General features: G+C 38.5%; 2 protein-coding genes across 42 annotated transcripts in view; one reads left to right on the top strand and one right to left on the bottom strand.

Annotated features, from left to right (window-relative positions):
* The window catches only part of LOC146766853 (uncharacterized), a 21305-nt gene extending 7896 nt beyond the window's left edge, over positions 1-13409 (bottom strand). Inside the window, exons 1-2 of the mRNA XM_085584008.1 lie at positions 13222-13409; positions 1-9212 (exon numbers count right to left, since the gene is read on the bottom strand). Of these exons, the coding sequence (XP_085440134.1) occupies positions 8018-9212; positions 13222-13409 (1383 nt within the window). The 3' untranslated portion in view covers positions 1-8017. The remainder of the gene's footprint in view (positions 9213-13221) is intronic.
* Positions 8333-16531, top strand: part of BAZ2B (bromodomain adjacent to zinc finger domain 2B) — a 112624-nt gene continuing 104425 nt past the window's right edge. For 15 of the 41 annotated variants that reach the window (XM_085584748.1, XM_077784854.2, XM_077784852.2 and 12 more), the window contains exon 1: positions 9086-16531. This exon is cut by the window's right edge and continues 31810 nt beyond it. The gene's annotated coding sequence lies outside the window, so the exon portion shown is untranslated. Of the gene's footprint in view, positions 8636-9085 lie in introns of those variants that run through there. The other 26 variants (XM_077784848.2, XM_085584755.1, XM_085584757.1 and 23 more) reach the window with 13 other exon arrangements.

A 16531-nucleotide genomic window follows, 5' to 3' on the forward strand; every position in this document is an offset into this window, starting at 1 on the left:
CTGCAGGCAGGGCCCCGGTGCAGGCCCTCACGGCAAGCCAGCGTCCTTTCCTCACGGGCTCGGTGCGGGCTGCGGCGGCCCGAGGGCGCGCGGAACGGCGTCGGGCCGCCTCGGGCAGCCGGGCAGCCTCGGCCGGGCCGGCTCTGGGTCCCCTGAGGGCACCGGGCGGGGACGCTCCGCCGCGCTGCCCTCAGAGCCCTGGGGCAGTGCGCGGCTGGAGCCGCCCTGGGCTCGGCGGGCGTGGAGGCCCGGAGCGCTCTCTGGCGAGCAGCTTCTCCTCTGAGGTGTGACGCTGTCAACAGCCGGCTCGGCTCCGATGTGTGCGCTGTCTTCAGCTCATGGAAATTACAGCCACAGCCGAGTGTGGGCCGAGGGCCATTAATATGGTGAAGTCAGAGAAAAGATGCAGGGTCTTGCCACGGAGGAATACCATTAGAGTAGTCCACTATTTGCCCTTTCCAATTTATTTTTTTTTTAATATCTGATTAAAATTTTTCCTAAACTGCTAAAGTACAACAGGAAATAATATTGAATTAAGTATGTATAGTCTGCTAAAAATCCTGGGAAAAGCACTGAGGTTATTTTTAACTCTTGCACTTCATGAACATACGCAATCTTTTATGCGATGCATAAAATGCAGATGTATTTATATCTGCTGAGTATGAGTTGATGTAGACATTCAAGACTAGACATTGAATGTTTCTGGCTTTTTAAAAATTTATCTGTTTATGTTAAAACAATAACACAAGAAGCATCCAAGTGATCTTTATTGATTTCTATGATCAAAATGTGATCAGAAACTTGAATTTTCAGAAGCTAAAATTTGGAATTACATAATTTGAGAATAGTACTTGTTATAGTCATAAAAAGTTCAAACACGATACACCTTTCCCACTTATGATAATTCTTACGAGTTTTCACAGAAACACAAATCAGTCATTTTACTATGCCAGGAAGTGATTTAGGTGGCTTTGTCATAGAGCTCTCTGTAGTGGATAGTAATAAGTTTATGCATTTTTAGCTTTCAAACAAAGAAAGTTAATATAATGTGGAGGGAGAGAAAGGAAAAGGTACAGGAAACACACAAATGCCCGATTTCTATTATTCTAGTTACATTAAGTAGCTTTTTGTTACTTTTTTTTTGGCCTAAGATATCCCCAAATATATAACAATAAATGTAGGGTGTTTAGAATTTTCAGTAGTATGGAAAAGGTCCTTTTCATGCTTGCTTTCCTGCAAAGAAATGTTAGTTACTTATGTAAAAAACAGCAAAAAACAGCATGAGATTTCCATACTGCATGTTGCAGTCTTTTCAGAAACACTAAAAAATATTCAGATTCATATTCAGATAGTTGCAATAATACTCTCTAGATCCATAGTTCAGCTTTCTGTAGTCCTGAAAGAAGCCTGATCTTTATTTGGGTTATGTTGTGACATGCAATGGTGATAATGTTCTGAGGGTTCTAAGATAGTGCAAAAAGATGTGACATCAAGCAGATGATGCAGAAAATGTGCTCAGAATAAGAAACAACAGATTAGCAAGAGATTCTGAAGACATGGTGATAAAATAATCACTTTTTTTTAATGGCAATAGTATTGCACTTGGGAATATGATCTCTGAACTCTCTGACAAACTGTATTATTATAAATTCCTAGAAAACTATTAGTTTAGGGAATGCGTATTTCTTTATCAACATATACAACTAATCATGGTTCAAAACTATTTCTAAGAAGCTTTTTTCTAATAATTGGAAGGCGGAACTTCACAGGATTTAGAATCATAAGCTTATGATTTCAGCTCTTAGTTCTGTCTATCTCAATCCTTGTCCATAAAAAGGACATAATCATTCGTATTTTTTTAATTTAAGAGTTACTGTTCATAAGGCAATGTATGAATGTAACTTTCAAGGGCCTTTGTATATTTTACCTTTAAAAATAGCTCTCATTTAGAATAGCATTTATGATGTTGGTGGGGGAAATTAAATATACTAATGGGTTGATTCTGTTAGGCTAAGGACATTCTTGGACATTAGACCTGTGTCCTCTGTATTTCCTTCAATTAGTGGCATTGTTGTAAAAGTAATTAACTCAATGGCTGAAGTGTTAGTGCATTTATCCTCCAGCTTAGGTTTGGTTTTTTTTGGGTTTTTTTTTGTTTGTTTGTTTGTTTGTTTGTTTGTTTGTTTTGCAGTAATCTTGGCTCTGTTTGACATATTTTCTGGTTTATGGATGCATCACCGAGGTCTTAAAATATAGAAATGTGTTTATAATTTCTTTAGGAACGTTGCAAACACAATAAGGATAAACTACGAGAAGAGCTAGAAGCTGAACAATCTGAACTGTGTAAGCAAAACCAGGTTCTGCCTTGGCTGTGCAGGTATATGAGACTTTAATTAAATAAAACTTGAACAGCATGTGTCTCTTTAAAAAAAAAAGAAAAAGCCAGGAACCCAACCACCCAACCAACCAAAAAATCTTTGTTCTGTCACAGTACTGGTGTTCTGCATTATTCTGTTTTAATATATAAAAATCACCTAGACAATATGCATAACTTTGATGTAGCCTTAAAGGTAGCCAACTGGATGGTGTTTTATGGATAAAATTATTAAAAGTACACTAAAGACAACATCATTAATAGCCTATATGCAACCTGAAAATGTGTATACTGACAAAATAATTTTCCACAGGTCTTTTTGGTGCATACAGCACTATATATTCAGTAATAATATGCTGTATTTTAAATTAAGTTCATGGGCAATTAACTAAGATTGTGCTGAAATTTTTGCAAGAGCTCTTAATCCTTGTGACCTGGCCAGTTCCAAGTTGGTTAATTACATAAGATTACTTCCTGCTTAAATGTAGTTTGATAAGAGATGCCATCGCTTCCTCTCCTAAACTATTGTGTAGTCTTGTCTGCTATGTAACAGCAGTTGTGTTCCACCCTGAAAGAGCTTCTTTTCACTCTTGGGTGCAATTACTACAGATCTACACTAAATTTTGAGGTAGGCCTTTTTGCATCCTTATGGTTAAAGAAGCAACAGGGGAAAAAAGCCCCACACGACATCCTTTGATCAGAGAAAACTAACCGTAGTTTTGGTCCATAAGAAGAGACTTTTGTAGGTATAAGAAAATTAACCAAGTTGTTACATAAGGTATTTTGTAGACTGACACAGGGAAGGGAAAATGCCAAATATGCCTAAATAGTAAAAAGCATCAATTTTTTGGAAGAAGATAAAAACTAACTTTTTGCAAGTTAGTATTTAACAATTAACAATTTGCAAGTTAGTATTTCCTTGCTTCAGTTCTTCTAAAGCACCTAGTGAAAAAAAATATACGAAACTAATCCCTGATTCTTTTGTTTTTATGTATGTCTTTTAGACACTTTAATTTGCAAAGATTTTGATAGAACAATGTGAGCTGTCATGGTAATCAGAGATTTTCCATACCTTATTTGCTAACATTGTTGTCAATGAGGTTGGTGCTTTTCCAGTCAAACAGAAAAACCTAAGTATTTTCTAATGTAGAGGTAATTTATTGCCTGACTGTAACATTTACAATTACCTTGTTTTTCATTCATTCCAAGGGTAAATATAACATCCTGGATATATGTCCCAAACAACTGGCAGTTGAAAGCACCCTTGTATTTAAAATCCAACATTGGCTCTGAGTACAAGTCAGAGCCAGATATTTTAACTGTAAAATTTAAGAGTAATGTCAGTACAGAAGGGACCTAGTGAAGAACATTTTTTTTATCTCTCTACTTTCAAAGGGTTAGTATTTTAATTGTTTAGATTGAGCTGGCATTTCTCACTTTTAGAGATTTAATTGGTTAATAAAAATACTATTTTTGATCATAGACATGAAAGAGATGCTGGAGGAGCTATGGAAGGCAAGGTTGGGGTATGAGAGACTGCTGAAATGGGATTGGCAGAACAGATCACAGATTTCTCTATCATTTAAGATGAGCAGAAGTATCTTTTAACAATTTATGAGTGAAGAGAAATAACACATAGCTGCTTTCACCTCTCTCCCAGTGAGATGTGTTCTAAGAAGAGTGCACTTCCTATGCAGTGTATTTGGTAAGTTGTCTGTAACATAGGCTGATGCAGAAGATCCTTAAGGAAGATTTCTAGACTTTTAAGAATGTGTGAAGTCTAGATTCTCGCAGGCTAGATTCTTTTCCGTCCTTCAGAAGTTCTTACTTTGGTACTTCAAATCTGTGTTTTCTGCACAGCAGTCAGCAGTTGTGACTGCTCTGTGGATTAATTTAGTTCAGCACCTTTGCAAAACTTTAAAACAAAATTTCTCTAAATACTGACTTTCAACAATTACACAGCATTTCTTAACGAAAGCAACTTAGTAGTGAACATATCAATCCAGTTGCAGAAATATTAAATTAGTTTTATACTTTTTATGTTTTTAAAGATTCGTTGGCCTTTTGTACCTCGACCCTCATTCATTGCAGTAGAAGTAGATACTCATTTGACCACTCCAGGATGGCATAATAAAACCATGTGTATAAGAGCATAAAGCCAGGGATACTTAGACATGCTAAATTGTAGAAATAGCTGTCAGAGAGTGGTAGCATAATCTCTGCAAATGCTTACAAGTATCTGTGATGACAATGAACCTCCTGAACACAAATTCAGCAAAAAGGCTTTGCAATATTTTTGAATGTAATGTTTTAAAAACAGATTGATCATCACAATTGAATGATATATTCAGGTTTTTATGAAAATCAAACTTTTAATTTTTTTAATTAATAGTATTCATTAAATGCTAACTATTTCAACCCTTTATTGGGGGATGGACTAGCCCTACTAGCCTTGTAAAAATGATATTTTTGATTGATGATAACATTCCGCTGGTCCTTACAGTGTGGTAAATCAGTTTTAATATATTCTATGATAATAAAATGCATGCTTCACAAATAGTGTACAGACCACCTGTTAGAGAATTTTATAATATAGTTTCTAGTCCTTAGTGAATACTGCATAGCCTTATAAAATACTTTCAAAGACTTTTTGTTTGTTTAGGTGTATTAGAAGGTCTGTCTAGAACAGATCCTGTTACAAGATCACGGCTTGGAAATATTGTGTAGCCTCACAAACAACTGGATTGCTACAAAGGAAGGGCTGTAAACCTGTGCTGCTAGCCTGTGCATAGAGGTGCTGAAGAGAGAAACCTCTTAAACTGTCTGTGCCTCTGGAGAGATCATTACAGTGAACTCTTTCTCTGTGGTCCCACGGGAATTTTGGATTTGACCTTCCAGACATTTTCGCATGGTATGTAAATGGCCCTTGTGACAGCAGTGTAGTTATTCAAATGTGAGGTTACATGTCTGTAAATACGGTGCTTATTTTATTCTTTTTTTCTCCCAATTCAGCAGTTAAGATTATGAATGCATTGGTGCATGCAGCTAGTTTAAAAAATTATGATGATAGGGTCAAAAAGCATAGCAGAAAATACTAAGGGAACTACAGAACTCTAGCGTGGTGTATTTTTTAATAGTATTTACACTGGAAGCCTGAAAATGCAAAGGCTAACTGTATTTGTAAATAATTCATCATTAAAAGGAAGCAAAAGAAAAAAGAATCCTGGTTTTGTAGTATATGTGCTACAGTTTGAATTTGCATTTTTTAAAATTGAGAATTCTATCTTTCATACTGCCTGAGGGAGAACAGCCAAATTTGAAAGCTAGGGATCTTTCTGATGTAATAGTTAATCACTTTAAATGCATCAGTAATGTCCACTAACAACAGCTTTTGTTGAATAAGCATATTAAAACAAAGAAATTGCAATATGTTTTTAAAACCTTGGTACGTTTTGCAGTAGTAAAACTGATTTGTTTGTGACTGGTGGAAAAACTGTAACTTTATAAACATATTTTGGTGTAGACTATAAAATATTACATAGCTACCTAAGACTACATTAAATAGTTGACCAAAAACCAAATTAATATTCGGCACAATGAGAAAGTTATTTTTCATATTTTGATGACAAATATAACCCAGTAGTGTAAATTTGGATGGTTGACTGAACTTTGTGAAGAGAAATATGTGTTGGGACCTGTTGTTCTGTGCTCACAGATTAAATTCTGTTCTGCTGAGCATTACAGAAAATAAAGATTACATCACATTGTCCAAACATATACACATTTTTATTTGTCACAAGATACTATAGTTCCTCTTACTAACAACAACAACAAAAAATTACTATGGTTATTTATAGAGGTTGTAATAATACAATTTCTATTATTATTAGAATTTCTTTTAAATGTTACAAGCAGCAATATTAAATATGCACCAAACATCCAGTAAATCTGATAATGAATTATCTAAATCTAATGTTTGTTTCCCCTTACAAAACTCTATTTTCTCATGACTGACAGTGTTGTTGCATTGAAAAATATGTGAACTTTTGATGGATAACATTCTGAGCAAAGCAGCTGTTTATACTATCTGTACTAGTTCTTACCCCACACTGTTTTTTAGACCATTATTGGTAAGTTTTGAGGTTAGAGAGGCGCTGACCCAATCAAACATGTACAGAGCTCAGCCTCTGAGTTAATTAAATGTGGGTTAATACTATATTATAAGGAAATCGTTGTCCTTATTACAGTTATTAGGTAGTTAGTCAAATTATAGCTTCAAAGGAATGCAGAGCATGGAGAATTTGGGACTAAATTATGTATTTGAACCTTAGGCCAGCTTTTACTGTTGAGACAGTTTGCTGCTAAAAGAAATTGTGTGTCATTGAAATTAAATGCGTTTCTGGATGGAAGCTTCAATTTTTTAATTAAATTACTGAGTGTGTTGTAGTGAAATGATTAAAATCTGTATTCCGGGAATGTGGTGGACCAAAAAAAAAAAAAAAAAAAAAAAAAAAAAAAAAAAAAAAAATCAATAAATGCTAGGAAACCTTTGCTGCTGGATGATGTGAATCCTTGGAATGAAATAGCCTTGTACAAAAATCATAATTAAAAACATATCAGTATATTAATGTATTTAGCATGAGTCTCACGAGACATCATCTTCACTAATTTTTAGCATAAATTTTACTGTGTAATGAGAAGCTTTTTTTCCTCATATCCGTATTAGGCAGTGTTTTTGCCCTTCCCCCAAAGCTCCTGCACTGCAATCATTGTGCTTGCACTTATTATGTTACAAATGACCGAGGTAAGGCTGACATTCTCGTTGCATGCAAAAAAACCTAGTCTGCCAGGCTTTTTTTTTCCCCCTAATGAAGCAGCTTTGTGAAATCTCCCCATGTGTTAATACTAATGAAGATCCTCCAGCACAATTAAAATCGCAGCCAGTGACTGAAGAGGAAACAGAAGACAATGGCATCTTTCTATATGTGCATATTTCTTTATGCATAGATCGACTTTATTTAGAAATATTGTTGATTCCTAAAATGGTTATATGTAGTATTTAATAAGGTTAACAAGCTGCACATATTCTTGAATTCTGCAAGTATGTTTTTACCAACTCATACTTAGATTTTCTTCATTGCACTGTGGTTTAACTTTATAGTGCTATGGTTTGTAAGGAGCAGTCATTGGGTTCTTGCACTGTACTTTAACCCTGCTTGAGTTTGAGACTATGCCAAAGAAAGAAAAAAAATATAAAAGGAGGATACCATGTGTGTCCTGTGAAGGGTTGGTGTAGGGAAGCACAGCTTTTAATTTTCGACAAACAACCTCTATGGGTTGTTTCAGGCAAGACGAGATTTGTATTTTAAAAATGTAGTTTTAATTTTACTTTAATTTATTTTTAATTTTAATTCTTGTGTCAATAGCTGGTGAGTGTTAATACTGTTAATACTTCCTCTTGATTTTAATTTAATTCCGCCACCCTTGTTGCTTTCTTTAATTTATCGAGTACTTCAAGAACTCAAAAGTTGAACGTTGCTTCTTTAAAATGTCTCCTCTTTTAGAAGTGGATCACCTTATTTTTTTGTTTCGTAGACGTCAGTTGTTTACAGCACAGATTCTATTGTTGCTTTATTAATTTTTTTAACCTGAACTTAATCTGTAGGTTCTAAAGGCGGGCAACTTTGTTTCTCGCCCGACCGATAAAGTCATCATTAAAAAATGATCCAAGGCGGGCTGGAAGTTTCCGTCGTGGTGTGAAGAACGTGGGCTGTTCGGAGCTTTTCCCCGCGGGTCCCACAGCGAGATCCGCGATCCCGCCGTCGGCCCGGCCACGCCGCCGGCCCCGTGGGGAGCGCCGGCGGTGACGTCACCGGGGCGCGGGGTCCGCGACCCCCTCCGGGGTCCCGCCGGCTGGGGGCGGCCGCCGCGCGCGCCGCCGCCCGCGCGCGCCCCCGCCCGGCTCCGGGGAGCGCCGGGAAGGGCCGGCCCGGCGCGCGCCGCCCGCACCGCGGAGGGGAGAGAGCGGGAGAGCGAGAGCCGCGCGCCCCGCGCACCGAGCGGCGGAGCTTCGCCGGTGAGCGGCTGGGCTGGGATGGTGTTCTGCCGCGCCGAGGCTCCCGAACCCGAGTAGCGCCCGCCTCGCCGGCCGCGTCCCCGGCGGTGCGTATCGCCCCTTTGTTGTGTGGGCCGAGCGCGAGTCCCGCTGCGGGGCCCTGCCCGGGCAGGGCTGCGGGCGGGAGGCGGAGTGGCTGCGTGGAGGTGAGTCCCGGGGAAGGGTCGGGGCCGGGGTGTCTGCAGACGGGACGGCCGCGTTCGGAGCGATTTTAAACTTTGCTCATGGCCACACGCCCGTGCCTTGGCCGGGCGGCGCCGGTCACGTCTCTGCCGACAGACGCCCGCAGCCTCCGAGGCGGCGCGGCGGCTGCTAGCGGCCACCGGGCGGCTCTTTTGTGTGGCGCTGTGTGGTACGCTCCGCTCGCGGCGGCCCTCCCGCCCCGCTCCTCTCTTGGCGGCGGGCGCTGCCTCGCTCCCCTCGGCCGGGGCTGTCAGGGCGGGCGCGAGGCGGGGCTGCGCGGAGCAGTCGCGGGGCAGCGGTCGGAGTGGGCGATGCCCCTCCGCGGGCGGCCCTCCGCCCCGCGCAGCCTCCGCTCCCGAGCGCGGTGAGCAGGCGCTCCCGCGCTCCCTCCCTCCCTCCCTTCCGCGGGGCGCGGCGCGGCGCGGCGCGGGCCGGGAGCGGGCGCCGCTCCGCACACCCGGCTCGCTGCGGGCCCCCTCTGTCCGCGGCTTTGTGCGTGTCCCGTCCTTGTAAAGAGAAACAAGCAGCTGCAGCGTTGGGCTGAGTTGTTGAAATTTATCCCTTTGTGTATATTACAATATCCTCCATTTTTCTGCCCTCTAAACAACAAGCCTTTCGCCATCTTGGGCAAATTTTTATTCCAAAGTCTGACCGCCTCTTTTAGGAGGGAATGAGTAGAAAACCTGAAAGCACTTCTGGATAAGCATTAAAGTTTATAAGGGACAGATAGTGACGTCATGTAAAGTTTAAGGGAATTTTTGTCCAAGACTCTGTGCTTTCCCCTGGAATCCCTGATCTAACGTGTTGTAAACCGCGCTTTAAAGAGAAAGGTTCCTAGTTGAGCGCGCACGTACAGGGGACACTGTGAATATGCTTCTTTATCTGGTGTCTGGTTTCATATCAGGAAAACAATTGTGCCCCCCACCCCCCCGCCCTTTTTTTTTTTTCTCCTGCCCTGGCCTTCGGAATGCTTAACTGTTTGGTTATTAAAAAAAACCGTTCTGAAGTTACTATGTTAAATAACAATTTATCTGGAGATCTGCATTGGTTTTGTTTATGGAAAGTATTAATCTGATGTGACGTTTATGTGAAACACTTGGTACAGAATCCTGCCTGAGAAATAAACAGTGTCTTCTTGGCATAGGGAACATGGCTAAACAGACCTCCATTTTTAAATTACAGACTTGGAGGTATGTTTGGAAGCAATGAACTTATTAAGGTATATTATTAAAAGGTTCCATCTGGAAAGTACCTATAAATATTACATGTAGTTTGGGTTGTGTTCCAGGTACTGTATAATGTGTGTGGCTAAGTGTAGTAACTATACTAAACTCATTGAAAGAACCAACCCTACAACTCCTTACTCAAAACCCAGCAACAAATCTCTTTTCCTCTGACTACAAGTTCTGCATCAGTTGTTGTGAAAGAGAGAACAATAAAAGGTATTGTTCAACATGTTACTTTCGTTGTCAATTGCTTTTTTTAAAATCTCAGGAAAGTTTTTCTGGTCACATGACTTTATGAAACATGTAATTGGTAAGGAGTAATTGTTGTAGGAAAAGTTTTGTTTTTCTATTCTTTCTATGCTTGTTTGACATGCTCCATATTTAAATTCAGACTATGGAGAACGTGAAACTACTTGTATGTAATTCACATTTTCTTTGTCTTCAGGATTGGGGAAAATATTGACAACAGTTAACATACAAAGTAATAGCAATAGCTGTTTGTACATCAAGACTTTCTATTCAACTCAGTATTGAGTACGGTACTTGAAGTAGCCTTAGGGTTACGTTAGAACAAATGTCAGATGCTTACTTTATTTTTCTTTCCTAAATGCATTAGAAAGTGAGGCTGGATTTGCTATTTCCTGTGTGAATGCTGAGTAAATGAAAACGTTTAAACAGTTGAAAGCATGTACAGCAGTGAAGGTCTAGAAGACTGGATTGGTTATAAATGGTGAGCATCAAAGGATAAGCAATTTCTGAAAATGGCAGTATAGCTTTGACATTTCATAATGAACTACATACATTTTTTGTCAAAACTCTGCAAAATCAGTAAACTGTATAATGTTAAGAAAATGATAGCCAAGGTAATTTTTGTAAAGTATATGTAGAGAAGGCAATAGGAATTGTTAAGGAACCTTCAGTGTTCAAGAAATTCTATGTTTGCTTCAAGCAGGTATTGCTTGTTGCTGGTTTAATCATAGGTTGTACCAATTCTTGTAAGTGAGGGGAATATTCATATCAGGTTGTGATGAAGTTGTTCATAAACAGAACTCTCTGAAAAGTAAAAAAAAATTCTTTTGAGGATCAGGTATTGTTTCCTTTTCATTCCTGATCCAAAGTCTGTTCTGGATGGCACAGTATAAGGTTTTGTGACTGTTGTGTAATGAAAATAAACTGGAATTGTGATACCCTGTTCTAGTTCCAGCCATGACAGGGTTCATTTTTGCAGCAGCCAGGAGGAGCATGGATGGGACCCAGTAGTTCGGACCACCTTACCTCTGTTTGTTGAGGGTAGGGAAGGGCAGGCAAGGCACACTCTATTCCTTTTGGGGAGAGAAGGGCTCTCTTCCAAGTGAACCTAGGGTATTGTTGTTTCCGTGTGAATCTTTGGACGCTTTTTTGTAGTCTCTGTCATGTATTGTTGTTATTACTATTCGTTTTCTTATCTCACTGCTGTTTCCAGGTAAATTGTTCTTATCCCAGTCCATGACCTTTACCTTTTGTGCCTCCAATTCTCCTCCCCGTCCTGAAGAAGGGGAGGGAACGAATGAGCAGCACGTGGTTTCAGTGGGAGCACTGAATTGGAGAATACCAGTCCTAAACGATGACATACTGGTATTTCTCATCCAAATTATTTTCTTAAACTAAATTCCACTGTGCTGGGTTCCTTACAGGTCTGTGTTCCCACAAAAAGGTAATTGTTTTTAAGATTCATGTAGGTTGTCAGTGCCACTGTAAATTTTCTTGAGTAGTGTGAGAGGGAAAAAAACTAAATACATACTTCATACCTTTTGGTGAAAATACTGGATTTTCTTGAACCTGTAATAAAACGTTTTGTGTTTTCAAAAGGTTAACTGACAATATCTTTATATCATGGAGGGAAAGAGCATTGGTTGACTGCTGTAGTATATTTGTTTAATCTTTATGTTGACCTTATGTTAAGAAGAAAGTTCTACTAGACTGGCTTTTTTTCTCTTTTTGGGAGACAGTTAAAATGTAAATAAGAAGGTAATAGAAGCCTTTCTTTACAGGTCCTGTTGCCCTTTTTCTTTTTTTCTTTGTTTGCACGTTTATTGTAGAACTGCATTGTAAAGGAGCAGATGTTTTGTAAAACATCCTAATGTGTTGCTTTTTCTTATGGGAGTGCATAACTGTTCCTTCTGATGCATCGATTTGACAGCTGGTTGATTTTATGAAACTGCTAAGAAGCCATTAGTGGTGTCATTGAATTCAAGTAGAACAGTCCCTCCCAGCTTGATCTGCAATTGTTAAGGTCTTTGTTGCTACTTTTCTGTTCCTGTGCAAGATGTGGAATATCAGAGTTGCAAATAAAATGAAGCTTGTGCACCCCGTCTCATATCCCAGAATGAGGGGAAGGAATACTTCACTGCTATTCTATAATTTTCTTATAATGGCATATTTGGGAATAGGAGATCTTGACTGTTGGGAGGTATAACCAACAATGCAGTTTCCTACACCCTTCCTCACCTCTCCCTCTGGCATATGAAGAATTTCACTGTGTGAACATTCTGTGTTCAGATCCCTTTATTATGATCTGTCTCTGAGACTCTTAATGTAGACGTATCTTTAAAGAAAACTCAAAAGTGTAAAAAATGGTGGAATGGAGCTTTTTTGTTTGATTTTTAAATATTTTTAAAATAGACTATTCCAATAGAGTGCTAAGAGTGATACTTAGTGTTTTCATCATGTAGATAATTTGGCCCAAGGAAGATTCCCATAGTCTTCCAATGTTCTCCCAAGTGTGGATCAACTTCTGAGTTAATACTGTAGTTTTACTACAGTACACTCAGTGAATTATGTCATACTACATTGTAAACTAGTTTGTGATTGTTAATTGCCACCACAAGGAACACTGAAACAGTTGTCAAGGTAAGCAGCGATTTTTGTATTTGTTTGATAGTTTACAACAATCTGAATGTAGACAAAATCTAGTAAGTATGTGTTGGTCAACGTGTTTTATAGAAATGGAAAGTTTGTATTGAAGAACATTATGCAGTATTCAGAATCTAGGTACAGATGATCTTCCCCACTGGGGAAGAGAAGGAAATGAAACATCCTTTTTTAAACTGACGACTATGCTTTTAAAGATTTTTTTCTTATGCTACTACATTTTTATGTTAATACCATTTGTACTGTAAAGCGCAACAAACAAACCAGCAAGGAATCACCAGAAGATTTGTCTGAGGAAAACAGTAGATTCTTACTAGTTTTTTAGTTTGTCTTTCTTAGGTCTTTATGAGGGCAGAACAGTATTAGTTTCACTGTTACAGAGATAAGGACTCTTGAAGGGTTTAGTGTTTTACCAACATCTCAAGTAGTTGGTGGTAGACGATGAAGGAAGAGCTGTCTTCAGTGACTTTAATCTGTAGTGTGCTGGGTAGTTGTTTCCTCGAAAACAGAAATGCTTCCGTGGTTTGTTAGCCTTCAGAGTAATTGCTATGGGTAGGTAAGCAGAATGCAGCATGTAGTCATTAAACAAAACTGGGACCATGTATTCATTCAGCTTCTGCAGAAGGGCCAGGCAAGATGCAGTATTCTGCCATTTTTTTGTTTCTTTATCATACAATTTTAAGTGGAAAAGAGGTATTTAGAACATATAGTCCAGGTAGCACATAGTTTCACCTATTAGCTGTGTTCTTATTCAAGTTCTTTAGTGTTTAAGCTCTTTACTGTCCTAAATTTGCTGTTATATATGCCCGGGACTTGAGCCATTCCTTAAAAAGAAAAAAACAAGTTACTTTTTTAAAGTCCAATACAAAAGTTCCTCTGAGATTTAAATGGAAATAAATAATAAAGGTAGTAATTTTATGGTATAAAATAGATTTTTTTGTTTCTTTTTGGGGAAGAGAAATTAAGATTTATTTTGTGGTGTTAGCATTTCATGAGATGCTAGATCTTGAGACACCAGAAAGAAACTCTTGGAGTATGAGGAGGTCTTAATGCTTATTTCACTTTTTTTTAATGTAACAACAAGGAAGAAAGGATACAAGGGTTTTCCCAGCTTAGTTTAACATAATTAATTTATGTATTTGACACAATTCCTAATACCAGTTCCTTCTCTTTTTATAGAATATCTTCTATAAAAGATCATTGGAAAAAAGACCAATATCAAAACAAGTATGCATTTTAAAACCTTGCTTAGTGACAGATGATCTCTCAGACATAATCTCTGAAATTTAGGAAAAGATGTGCTGGGCTTGTCGGTGTCTATATGATGCCTGTTGCCTTTAATGTGAAATCACTCCTTTTACCTTGCTACCCATGTCCTTCAGGGCCTCCTGAATGTCTTGTTTTCTGTGTTTAAAGGACATAAGATGCCTTTCACTTGATGTAGGTCAGGCATTGTAAAGAGCTGAATGGGTTAAGCCTCGGTAGTTTGCAAAAAGAGATTGCAGAGATTTTTCTAGCTGCTGAGGGAGGAATCACCCAAACCCTTAAAATTCAAACGACTTAAAATGTAAAGAAAAACTACCTGAAAATTGTTCTACCTGATGGACACTTTACATTACTAATTAGTAAGACTGCTAAATTTAAGTATTTGTCACCACCAATGTTTACAGTATAAAGCCTTGGGAAAGGCTTGGGTAGGCTTAAAAATAATAGAGTGACTGATAATACCGTTGTCTTTTTGGAGCCTCACACTGAACTTAGTTCTGCTCTGGAAAGGATAATGAAAGATGTTCATTTTTTGAGTAATGATGAACCCTACTGGTGATTTCTTATTCCTGTAAATTACAGGAAGTATAAGGTAGATATTCTTTAGAATATTTAATACAGTAATTTAAAGGCACAAAATAATCTGCCTAGCTGTTCTTGAACTTGAACCTCAGTCCTTAGTCTTTTGGATTAGAAGCTAAAACCTTGAAATCTTCGGGAGCGTATTTTTTTCTTCACTGAGTACACAGATAATGTTTTTGGATTGTGACCCTATTTATTAATTGATTTGTGTTAATGAGTTAAATGTTTTTCCAATGCTGAAAGATTCTTTCATAAACAATGCAGTGCATTTTACCAGGTATCTGGTAGAAGAGTGATATGTAGTATCAGAGTATAATCAGCAAAATAATTCCACAACCCCCTCCTCAGCCCTCAGTCTTTCTAAAACAGGAAGCCAGTTGGACAAAAATGATTGCAGTGGTCCATCGGTGCACAGGGACATCATTGTGGATTTTGCTCCATTTCTTGTTCTTGCACTTTTCCACAAGCATGCACTCATTAATCAAAGACACTGTACTGCTCAGGGCAGAGAGGTTCATCAAATTGGCAGCTAGTTTGTGGTAAAGAACAGTGTGCTGAAGCTCTTAACGTGCTAGGACATAAATAAATCTTACATCTTTGTATGCAAACCTTGGAGGTTAATACTGTATAATTCAGTGTCCTGTCTTCCTTTTTATGATGGATGTTTTAAAGTGTTTGAAGCTTGATGCAAGCCTTCAAGCAGGTCATGGCAGACAGGCTGATTGGCTGAAGCAAAAGCTTGGCAAAGGGGCTTGTGTGTCTGCTGTGGAGGTTTTTTTTTTCGGCTTGGAGATCATTGTTCTATTGCCTGTGCGGTTGTAGGGGAGTTCTAAAGATTGACAACCCTTGCTGGGCTAATGGACTTGGTAATGAAATGCAAATAGTTTGGTCCTATTTGTTCCAAAGTTACTGCTGTTTGTATATAGCCTTAACAGAGCTAACATGTGGAACAAGCAAAAAACTACTAGGATTTCCCTGTAAAAATGGTGCTGGGATTTGGCTTTAACATGAATTGGTTGCATATTCATAATTTAAGAGGAGCTGGTTACAGCAACTGCATAGTCGTTTGCAAGCTATTATAAACCATTCTACTCACACATGGAGACTGTGCTTGAGCTTTCTTTTTTATTGATCTACCTGCATTTGAAATCTGGTCGCTGTAGCCACAGAGGCCTTTCATTTTAACTGTGCTTGCATTGTAGAACAACCTCTGTATTAAATATTTATTTTTAACTAAATGCTGAATAAACTGTTAAACTCCGAGCTTTGAAGAAACAAGGTGTAAGGGTGAGCAGTGACATACATCTTAAACATGAAATCTTGTTATGTAGTTGTTTTGTAACATTTATTGTTCTGAATAGGAAATCCTTGTTAGATTTAATGAATGTTACCTTGCTAACACTGTAGTTGATTTTTTCTTTTCCCATGCATTGTATACCCAGTGGTTTTGGGGGAAAGCCAAGAAGTATAAAGTGCAATTGTATTACACAAAATGAAGGTATTGTAAAATAAAAGTAAGCAGTCTTGTTGAGTATCCCATGGAGAAAATAATAGATGTATTAGGAATGACTGTACTCTCATAAAGGTATGCTTATTATTATGATGTGAAAAGTACCTACTTAGAAATATTAGTTATTGATATATGTATATAAGCTGTGATGTAAAGTTGATCTCCCCACATTCAGTTTTCCTTTTCAGTTAGAAATCAAGCTTATACAGAATAGTCTGATAACTTTTCTGTATTTTTGTTTGCCCTAGTGACTGGAACTTTTATAAGGAGTAATATATTTTTGACAATAAAAGTAAAAAAAAAAAAAGTCAGTTTCCCTAACATCCTTAGTTCTTCTGGGAGTAAAAGGGAGCCTGAAATTCCTG

The sequence above is a fragment of the Lonchura striata genome, chromosome 7 (assembly GCF_050655825.1).
Source record: "Lonchura striata isolate lonStrDom1 chromosome 7, ASM5065582v1, whole genome shotgun sequence".
Lineage (NCBI taxonomy): Eukaryota > Metazoa > Chordata > Aves > Passeriformes > Estrildidae > Lonchura > Lonchura striata.